Source organism: Fundulus heteroclitus, chromosome 16, assembly GCF_011125445.2.
Source record: "Fundulus heteroclitus isolate FHET01 chromosome 16, MU-UCD_Fhet_4.1, whole genome shotgun sequence".
Classification (NCBI taxonomy): Eukaryota; Metazoa; Chordata; class Actinopteri; order Cyprinodontiformes; family Fundulidae; genus Fundulus; species Fundulus heteroclitus.
In genome coordinates, this window is record NC_046376.1 from 33,171,396 (window position 1) to 33,182,845 (window position 11,450).

General features: G+C 40.6%; 1 protein-coding gene across 1 annotated transcript in view; it reads right to left on the reverse strand.

Moving 5' to 3' along the window:
- Positions 1 to 11,450, reverse strand: part of cpt1cb (carnitine palmitoyltransferase 1Cb) — a gene marked incomplete in the record, with an annotated part of 56,655 nt that overhangs the window by 23,653 nt on the left and 21,552 nt on the right. Inside the window, 2 exon segments of the mRNA XM_036148528.1 lie at positions 5,595 to 5,737; positions 11,195 to 11,246. Coding sequence (XP_036004421.1) covers positions 5,595 to 5,735 — 141 coding nt within the window.

An 11,450-nucleotide genomic window follows, 5' to 3' on the forward strand; every position in this document is an offset into this window, starting at 1 on the left:
TCTCTTCCTGTTCACAAATCACATTCCTGCACACCGCTGTAAAGCCTGACACACCTGCACGGGTACTGACAAGTCGTGATTACATCTTAGGAAAAAGGGCATTTCTTACTTAGTCGGGCGAAGGTATGAAAAACACACTAAAGTCCGATCTCACTTTAAGCTCTGTTTTCCATTAGTGGCGGCCTGTTTTTCTGTGGGCAGAAATCAAACGTATTTCCTTTAATCTTGTATGTATTGGTCAGTTTCTCAGTAGTTTATACAGAACTTTCTATACTCAATCACAAATAGTGTCCTGCACATTGTTTTCCTCATGTTGTTAGAGGGCCAGTTTGGCTCTAAACTCTATGGCCCAAAACATGGGCCATAGAGTTAAATTGGAGGCAACTGGACTTTTGCTCAGTTCTTTCTGAAAGCGTTCCACCATCACACACGAACGGTGAAAACAAGAAACACCTACAGTTAAAAACTGACGGACATTGTCGAAGAAATTCACAGTATTTTACGGTAAGGTTGCAACAAGCAAAATTCGAAGATTTTGAGGGAAAATGGACAATGTATATTAATGCTAATTGATCAACTGTTCGGTGTACGTTGTATTGTTTGTTATAGTTTGTATCTTTAAAAATAAAGCAGAAGGGCCCATTAGATTAGACATACTGTAGGACAACGTGGGGCTAGCCTCAGACAAACAACTTCCACCTCGTCTTGAATTGTCCATTTATTCACCTGGGGTCCGTTCTTCGTACGTCGCTAACTCAGTTAGCAGGATTTCATTGTTGACGATTTGGCATGATCTTGGATCGTTTGGTTCTTCGAAAGACTTCCTGTACTTGTTGTCATAGCAACATGTGCGCCAGCTTAAGCCTGCTCGAGAGCAGGCTTATTTCATGTAAACAAGATTAGATCACTGCTGTATAAACGGAGGAGATAGGGAAGTCTGCCGTAGCCATGTCCATTTTTACGACTGCAACCTGTTGCGGAAGGTGCAAGAATAATTTGCAGAGTTTTTCGAATTAATCGCGTATTGCGCAATAGACAGGATCCTTTAGCGCAGCGCGACAGTGTAATTGTAGAGAGATTTTCTTGGTGGCTGGTATAAACAGACAAACACATCATTTAACAGTGGCTTTTAAAGAGGAAAAAGTGGTGTTGGAGCCATAAATCTAAAATATTTAAGTTATTTGTATGATGGTTTGCTTTTTATTTTTATCATACTCAGTAAGAAGATTAGTTCGGGACATTTTATTGTGAAGTTTAGTTTACTTTGAAAGGCTTGCTTCCTGTCGAGCCGTATATTGTATTAGAAAAAACTATGGATGGATTATCTAGCCACGGAGCAATACAGTTTTACCGTGTAAACTGTTTATGACTTGGAAAAGGAACATTTTTATTTTTTATGGATAAAGATTTTTTTTGTTTTTAAAATTCCCAGTTTGCACGCGTCCTTTACTTCCTGTGTCTAAGGAATGACACTGAAATTTGTATCTCTTGACATAACAAGTGCCTTTTTAAAATAAAGTATAACAATTAAAGGCTACCATTTTGTAGAATATTCTTGTATTTCACTTTTACTTGTTCCCATGTTCTAGTGGGTCCTGTGGAGGCTCTGATATAAAAGAACAAAGTAAATATGAGATTATTAAAATGCAAAAATTCATACTGTAGAAAGTGATAGAAACATCTACCATGGACAGTATTTACGCATTAATTTGTCTGCTGCTTTTTGCCAGCCCTCTCTCCTGGCGTTAACAGATTTTGAGGTGTTTTAATTAATGACTCAAATTCATCATAACCTTCCATTAAAAGCTCGTGTTCTGCTTGGGAGAAAAACTGTGGGCGTTCTTTGGCCATGCTGAACAGCCAATAGCAGCGCTGCTGATCATTGTTTCTACTATCGATACATTTCCCCTTTTAAACAAACGCATGAATGCGCAGTTGTCTCAGATAACTTAATCCAGCCATACTAATCGTAAACAACAGGTGTGTTCCAAGAACCCAATTAGCCGGATCATGATTAGCCGGATGAAATCATCTTGGATGTATCATTTGATCTCGGATGTTTTAAGCAACGTACGAAGAACGGACCCCTGAACTGAAACTGTAGAACACTGTGTGTTGTATTTTAGGTTAAAGTATGATTTAATTACAAGCTGAAAATACTGATTAATCATCAGTGGCAGTTGCTGTAAAGAAACTTAAAGGCATACTATGCAACATTTTTCAGTTAATTAATGTGTTCCATACCGTTTTGGATGATTAAATTAGTCATTTCAGGTCGAACAAAGGTTTTCTCGGCCGCCCTGGGGGTCTGTGGGGGAAATACCGCACTTGCAATTGCAAGAGCTATATGCACGCGCGAAAGCAACAACAAAGAACCGTGTGTTAACGTCAAATAAACATGCAAGCATATCGAGTTTTATTATTATTATTATTATTATTATTATTTTATTTATTTTTTATGTTGGCGAGACGCTACCGCGGCAGCTGCGGCTTGGCGAGGCGGCGGCGGTAGCGTCTCGCCAAGATAAAAAAAATAAAAAATAATGATAATAATAATAAAACTGGCGAGGCGGTGGCCGCGATAGCGCTGCGGGAAGCTTGATGTTCATACCTTCACTGTGTTAGTCATTGTTTGTACTGCCGTTTTTTCCACTTTTCGTTGCGTTCGCCTGTCTGCTAAGCTCAAAACAACCGCGCCTGGCTTGACGTAGAAACCAGAACAGCTGAGCATCTTTATGACAGTGCACTTTTACTTTCGCCCTCTGGGGGGAGCCTCGCTGGAAAATCAACCCCGGTTGCATAGTATACCTTTAAAGAATGGGTAAAAACCGTAAAAGGAAACATATAGCATGGAGAATGCTAAATATAGCCTTTTTTAGTGGGAATTGATGAAGTATATCCAGAGTTGGGTAAATACGGTTTTAGAAGGTAAAAACCTGCCTAGTTTTTTAACCAGGTAATTTTAAACCACTGGTCTCAAACTCAGATACGTGAGGGCTGGTGTCGTGCAACCTTTAGATGCGTCCTTTTGCCCAACACAGCTGAATCAAATGGCTAAACCACATCACTAGCAAGCAGCCAAGCTCAGAGCTCGGCTAATGAGCACAAACTGCAGTCGGGTATGTTGGAACAGAGAGGCATCTAAAGGGTGCGGGAGTTTAATGCCAGCTTCACACTGACAGCGTTCGTTGTCCGCTCCGCTTTTCCACTGCAAAATGTGTCATGCGGCGATGCAAACTGGATCCACGTATGATCCGTTCACACTTCCAGAAAGCCACGCCCACCTCTTCCCTTTATTTTGAAATAACACTAGATTTGCTTTACACTTGCTGCCTGGCTTATCTGGTTTTTATAAATTGTCATCCATCACAAATATACTTGATCCATATCTCTGACCGCTGACGGAGGAGGGCTCTCTGTCATGCCGTAGCACCACAGAGCTGGTGGGAAATAACACGTTGACTAGAACGGCTTTTATTTCTGACAGAGCTGATTATGCACAGATGGAGTCTGTGTGAATACGGGGTAAGGCCACTGGTTTAAACTTTAGTCGCTGTCCCCAAGTCTGAGAACCCCAGATTAAAGGCGCTGGTTCAGTCAACATTTCTTTCTTAATCATCACTGTAGCTGAAGGAGAAACCATGCTATGCCCAAACAGCAGGCTTAGTGATAAATGGGAGCTCTCACATAACACTTTTTGTCTGTTTCACTTTTTTAACTTCAGCAGAACTTAGAATTCCAAACTTTAGCTACGAACAAAACTTCCAGCATGTGTTCAGGTTTAAAGCAACGCTGTATTCGTTCGGCACAGAAGACAAAGGGCCGTGCTGAAAATGTGTATCACCGTCAAATGATCTGTTACATTGTTACTGTTGTTATCTCCTTCAAATGTGAGTGAACCCATTAACATTTTGGATGGAGAACATCTGTAGAGAACCTCTGGCGACCGGCCCAGGGTGTGCGCCACCGCTTGCCCAATGAGTGCTGGAGATAAGTTAGAATGAGTGGATGGATGAAAACCTGTACCAAAAACCACTGATACAATTTTATAAAGCCAAACTCTTTTCTGCTAAAATCTGTGGCAAATGTCTTGGAACAATCTCGTTGTCTCTTAACTGTAAAGGTGATGAACTTGATGCCCCAAACTGAATTTATTGTTATGTTAAAATGTAGTGTCGGTGCCTCATTTTGCACCCTGGTCGTTTTGTATTCTTGAGGTAAAAAAAATAATAATAATACAACAAAATGATATGATATACTATTTTTTAGTATTTACACCAAAATGTAAAAACAAAAATGATTAGCGTGATTTTATTGCTGTTATTTAAAACAGAAAAGAAACAAGTATCACTGTTGCTAAAATACTACAATATATTGATTATTATCGTTAGAATAATGAAAGGAATAACATTTGTTTCTTGTTTGATTGTAAAAAAAAAAACATTTAAGAGACAACTGTTAAATGTAGCTTTAGTTTGAAAGGGAATGTGCTTAGTGTTACATTATTAGGAGGAGAATCACAAAAAAGGGACAGTATTCTTTACAATGACTCATTGTAAAGAATACTGTCCCTCATTGTCAATGAGCCTCTAACCAGCATTTAAGGTTTTTTGCTGGGGAGAAAACCTGTAGTTGGCTGCTTTTATCATTTGTTTTTGTAGCTTTCTAGTGGCAGTTCTAAAGCAGCATTTCTTAAACAACAGTGATGAGTGGACTTCCTTCAGTCTCCACAATTTTCAGCCAGCTGGCCATGAATGTGCAGCAACAGGTGGGGGTGGCAGCGCCGTTACTCTACGGTTCATACAGCCAGAGAAAATGTTGGTCACCCTCTCCATTGTCTTTAAAATGAATTCAAACCATAGCAACAGTATTGGAGAAGAGTTTTTGTTTAGTTTTGGTATCATACCTTTAAAACCTGGTGTACATCTCGTATGAAAAAAAAAATAGGGATGCACCGATATTAATATTTGGGCCGATATAGATATCTGATATTAACATTGCCGTTATATGTCCGATAATTGATATTTACCAATGTGTGTGTGTCGTTTACGTTTCAGGGATAATGAATTTTTACACAGTTTTGTACCGATACTGACACGCTGCTTTTCGTGCATCTCTTTCGACAGTGAAAAACGACCACACTGCTGACATTGCATCTCTGCTTCATTTAAAAACCCCACAATCCTGGCTGCAATGCATTACTGACACAGGACCAAAAACAAACCTGTGACCAACCCCATCCCCTCCTCCTCCTGAAACACAGGCACAGAGGGCAACTCGATGGAAATAAACACAGATGTCAATATCAGCCCAGTTTTATTTATCGGACCGATTCCGATATGTTAAAAAAATGACTGGCCGATGTTGATGTTAATGCCGATATATTGTCCATCCATCATTTTTTAGTTATTATTTTGTCTCAATTCCAAGCTCATCCAGTGGGGCATCTGCGCCAAACTGAACGACATTTCATAAAGACACTTAAAAGGAACTTTGTTACAAAAATGAGACGGACTCGCATGTGACGGATGAAGACGTAACCTTCCATGAAAACTTCCCCTGCACGCCACCAGGAAATGAGGAAACACGCTCACCTTCATGCGGCTGACTCGCTTCTTCCAGGATCGGACTCCGGACAGGTAGATCTGGTTGAGGGCCTGATAGGACAGCTGCAGGTCAATGCCCTCTGGTGTGATGGTGAACTGGAACGCTACCGCCTGATGAGCCTCCGCCATTGCTGTTGAACACAAGACAACGGTGAAACCTCGCGTTTAAGCTTTGTTTTGGCAAATGGCTGGTTTATATCAAAAAGTAAACAGGAAAAAGTAGTAGTCTGATGTTAAACCTCCTCTAAAAGTTATTTCTGAGCTCTAATTTCTCAATTAAACTTTTCAGACCCGAGCAAGGAGAGCGCTAAGCAGTCAGTCACTGGCTGCAGGGAGGACGGAGACGAATGGCCGACACTCATCAACGGAACCTCCCTTCAAACATTTGAACCATTTCTTTGAATAGAGGGGAGGCATAATCCAAGCAGACGTTGGCTGACAACACAGTACGAGATTCCCCTCCCTTTCATTTTATAACCACAGACGTCAACGTATTTTATAGAGATTGTCATGTGATAGGCCAAACCCGCACACGGAAGCTGTCGGGTGGAACGACCATGGTGAATGATTTTCTAAACGTCTTTTGAATAAACAGAAACAGGCACGTTTCGTTGGACGTGGAGGAACACTGAAACTCTCCTCATCACTGGCGAGGTGCCTTTATTTGTCGAGCACATTTTAGTAACAGGACCTTTTCAAAGTGCCGCAGACAAATAGAACGTGAGAAAAGATGGACGCTTGGGGAACCCTGTGTGTGATTTTTGTGTTCCCTGGTGTAAAGCTACCTACAGACACAAAGTGCCTGTCCTTTAAGTAGGATTTAAAGCAGCCCAGTGCTGTCCCAGAGAGGCCGGCCCAGTTTTCCAGGCGCTCCGGTCAAACAGGGTGATCGGCAGCCTTGGAGTCTGTCAATAGAAATGCTGAAGTCTCCAACAAGAATTTAACAATCGTAAATGGCTGTTAAAATCATTGAAAAGATTTGTTTTGGACTTTAGAGGCCTGCAAACACTCAGAAAGAGTCAGATTTGACAGAAACACCTTTTTTTTTTTTACACTTTAGTGAATCAAATTCTTTAGTAAGTTTAATTCTCCTCTCCTTTGCTCTCAAAGCTGTAGTTGAGCGGCGTGGACGCTGCCGTTCGATCTTCCAGGACCACCTGATGGAAACAATTCTCCGTTTGTTTCTCTCTATGCAGCCATGCGACTGATTGCCACCCATCTCCCGCGCCTCACAGTCGCTGCACTGTGGGTATGTGAACGTAGGGGCGGGGGTGCCCGAGTTAACTGCCTGGTGGATTTTACAAGTGTCCAAACAGTAGCTGCTGACAGAAATGCACTGTGTTCTCTAGAAGAAATTACCGCTGAACTGTTCTGCTGCTTTTTCTCAAATGCCCCCCATATTGTGAAATGCTGCAATAAAACCAATCAAGGCTTCTTCAATATCCCCAAATGCTCAGCGAGCCTTCCTGCAGGGTGGGTCTTCCAACAAGTAAAGATGCTAGCTTTAAAAATGATGATCTTTGTGAGACCTTCAATGTTATCTATATTTTCCTTGTGTCCTTTGTGTCGCGCTACACAGTTTGGTCTGATGAAGTCACGTTTCACCCCACGAGATCTAGGCAAAAAGAGCACAGACATAACACTCTTCATATTTTATTTTATCAGTCCTGATTCAGCAGACAAGACATTTAAAAGAAAAGCTAAATATTGGAGTTCTGTGACTTCTCTTTGAAAAGGCCTTCAGGGTGATTCAGGACAGCTTCCTATCCCTGCTGAATGAAAGCAACCTATTTTTAACCTGTCTCTTCAAATGGACTGTCAAGTTAGGGACCTTTGAAACGGATTTTATTTTAAAAGGACAAAAAAACAATTTCCAAACTATGTAATCTAGGTTAAATAATTTGAATTGATTCCTTTTTTTATGCTATAGCAGTTCATTAAACACCCTGAGACTGCAGAACAATCAACGCAAAGTAACGTGCATTACCATAAGTAAACAGGAAAATGAGTCTGATATGGAAAACATATTCATCAGGAATCAGTAAAGATGTCCGCTTATTGATGAAAAGTTTAGATTCATTGGATAATACCACATCTTTAACATTCACAAGACACAGCTCTCTGTCTAATTTGGGAAATATTTGTTATGCCATTCATTAAACTGTGACAATAAAAAAAAAATTAGCAAAGTAGATACTTTTAAGAACAGCACCCAAATCATTTCTACAAATCCAGCGGGCTGTGAGAGATTTTCCGAACCACTTTCAGTACGTTTTCAGAATCAGCCCTAATGGAGACAAACTCCATCGCAGCTGTCGCTCCGGAGAAAACAGAACCAGACATAAAATCCATAGAAACTGAGATTGGTGCTGAAGGGCGTGAGCTGAGACACGTAGGGTGAGGATGTGTGTAAACATATATTACGGCTGTGTTAGGAAGATTACTTTGGTTCAGACGATAGCTGTTCTATCAGTTTCAACAGTGAGATAATTGAATCTTTTTTATTTAAGAAAATTGAATCTTCTTTGATAAATAAATTGGTAACGATAAAAGCGTTCCTTGTTAAAACTTCTGGGATAATTTAAAGGTGTGGTGTTGTAACAAATTTCATTCATAGTGGTCTTAAAAGGTCTTAAAATAAACCTGCAAGAAAATACATTGATGCTTCTAGTTGTAACGTGACAATTTGTGAAAAGGCCTTGCACGTGTTCAGCATCTGCGCTAATGGCCGTACATAAGCCCTTTGTTGTAAGTACAACAGTTATCTCTAGCCGTGATATCCTTCCTGTTCATCTGGTCCTGAACCCTGTGTGACTTCTATCTGGCCTTCCTGATGATATCAAAACACAATCATGTCACGCACAAAAAAAAACAAAAGACGCTTTTAGTTGTTGACCTGTTGAGTTATCGTGCAAGATATGACATTCTACCCTTCTGCGTCAGGACAACTACTGTATTTTTTGGACTATAAGGCGCACTTAGAATCCAGTGTGCCTTATATATGATTAGCGTTGTGCTTTCTGACTGATTTTACGTGGTACAATGCGCTCTAAAATCTGTTAAAATGTGTAAGTATGACTTTGGTTAGCAACGAAGCCGCTCCGCTCGATGGATATTCAGAGCTTCACGGTACACTGGGTCACTACCTGATGGGACCCCTGAGCTGTCTACAAGACTGCCTGACTGTAATGTTGAAACTAGAAGTGTATTCATGCCTGAGCCTGGAGTACGCGCTAGCAACAACAACCTAGTAAGGTTAATTCAATATAAAAGTTCTATTTATTTTGGGTTTATGTTAGAAACAGGGCAGTGTGGTCCAGCTACTCTGTCCTCCATGCAGAGACGGATAGAGAGCTGTGGACGCAGAGGGGCGCACTGCAAAAAGGGAACCAAAAGTAAGTAAAATCTTCTTGAAATTTGTGTATTTTCCTTGATTTCAGCAGCTAATAAGACTGTTTGCCAATGGAATGAGTATTTTTACCCCTAAAATAAGATAATTAGATATTTCTGCACTTGAAAAAAGATGATGGAGATGAATTGTTCTAATTTTAAGTTCAAAATCGTATTCACTTGGGAAGAATATGTAATGCGCCATAAAGTCCAGTGCACCTTTGTTCCAAAAAGCGCGGTACTTTAGAGATACTTGGCACGGTTAGATAATGCATTTTCTGATAGTGTGTCCCTTATATCAGGTCTGGAATCTGAGATAGAAACCTATCTGTCTCCAGTTCCCATGCGCTCTAGTAAAAGCTTTTTTTCCCAAAGAAACATGAGCACTGTGCACTGCAAAATGATTTTGTGACACATTTCATCACGTCATGACTACGACTTCTGTATATTTTCTTAGATACACGACTTCAATAAATTCAAATATATAATTAAATGCCGTCACTGGATGCAGTTTGGTAATAATACATTAAAAGAAATCACACTTCTTCAGTGTCGTCCTCCGTTGCTCTCTAACATACCTGACGTTCACAGAACAAAGTGGCCACACAGTCACAGTCAACTTACTAATTAGGCAGCTTTTGAGGCCGCTTTATTGCACTGGGTGTAATATTCAGTATTGGAGTAAAGCGGGCTTAATACTAATGTGCGACAAGACATTTGTGAAATATTTTTTTGAAAAAAAAGTGCAGTTTTCCTTCCATTGTGTGCCACATAAAACCCCAACACACTATATCAGTGGTGGTTCTAGACCAAATTTACCAGGGGGGAAATGTGTCTTTTCATGGCTGCAAAGAAGAAAAGAATGAAACAAAAAAAAAAAACATGGCAATATTTTATCAGTTAATATATTAAGTGAGCCAGAGCCACTTGCGGCTTTGGAACTGCCTGTAGATCTAGCAGATGAAAAACTGTGATCCTATTTTTAAATGATTGTTAAAGTAAAACTGTGAAGGTAAATAAAATTGGTTTAGGGGGACCATCAGTTACGGTTTCAGTGCCAGCTCTAATCAACATATTAAGTATCGTATCTTCAGTACAGAGGGCCAGGACTAGTTCTACAGAGCCACTAGCCCCTGTTGGCTCCTGTCTAGAACCGCCCATGCACTATATAGAAGTTTGTGGCTGTTACATGACAGAATGAGAGAGAAAAAGGGGTTTACATTGGAAGGGAGTTGATCTGTTTTATTTGTTCACCTTGCGTGGTTTCATTTTGTGTGTTTATTTAAAATTAAACTGTTTGCTACATAAACATGTACTAAGTTGTGTAGCTAAATCATCCATCCATCTGCGCGTGCTATTGTTAAAGCAATGACGCCAGACTGGTTTTGCAGGCTCGAGGACAAAAGAAGTTAGGATGAGCTCAGCACTGGTGGTGGGAGGGAACTCACGTGCTAGGCGCGCGCGGACAGTTTTGGCGTCGTTATGTGGTAACTAACAAATAGAGGATGTATTTCAGCTGGGCCGTACAGACGGCTTAAAACTAGCTTCATTATAGGCAAAGCATCACACCATAACTCGCCACTCTCCCTCGCTGTGACTCGTCACATTCTAAAATGTTCGAGCAGACTTTTGGTTTAATAAAGCCCTAAATATAGAAGAAGTTTGCCTCTACGTTACACACTGGCCACAACGGCCCAACAAAACTGGCCCAACAAGTCAGACTTGCGTAAACTTCAGCACCACTCCTTCAGAAGCGACAGCGAACCCAAAGTAGTCGGTTGGTTTTCTAAAGCCACGCGCGTAGTTGGAAACGTGATCAAAGTCAGATGCTTTCGCTAGCAAGGAGCCACTGGGAATCTGACATCATTTAGGGACTGACAGGCAGACCGACCAAATCGCCCACAGACAAAGAGCAGGAAAACTAAGCTTTCATAAGCAAAACAAAAGCAATTAAGGCAATATCCGCGCTTTAACGGTAAACCAAAAGCATCGGTCCGTGGCGGTAAGATAATATAGTAGTAACGTAGTAAAAGCGCTAATTCAACACACTGAGAAACCACTCAGCACCAGCGCTGCGCAGGAGACGCACAATAGCGGACCAAAACAAAAGAAAGAAGATAACCTTACTTAGTAAAAAAAAATAAAATAAACAACTAACACAAGGATTCGACGGGAGAAGATAAAACACACACAATTACCTGCAACGGCTTTTCCTGCTGATCTTGAAGATGGAAACAGATGTAGAAAACGCTCCTGCTTTCGCCCCTCCCATTCACGAGCACATTACACGTGAGCGACTCTTTACAAACAGTTCCAGCCAATGGGCGAAACGCAGCTCTACGTCACGTTCTTCCTTTTTTGGAAGCAATACGCCCCTTTTTGATTCACAACACACGAGATAAGTATAATATAATAATAAAATAATAATAATAATAATAATAATAATAATAATAA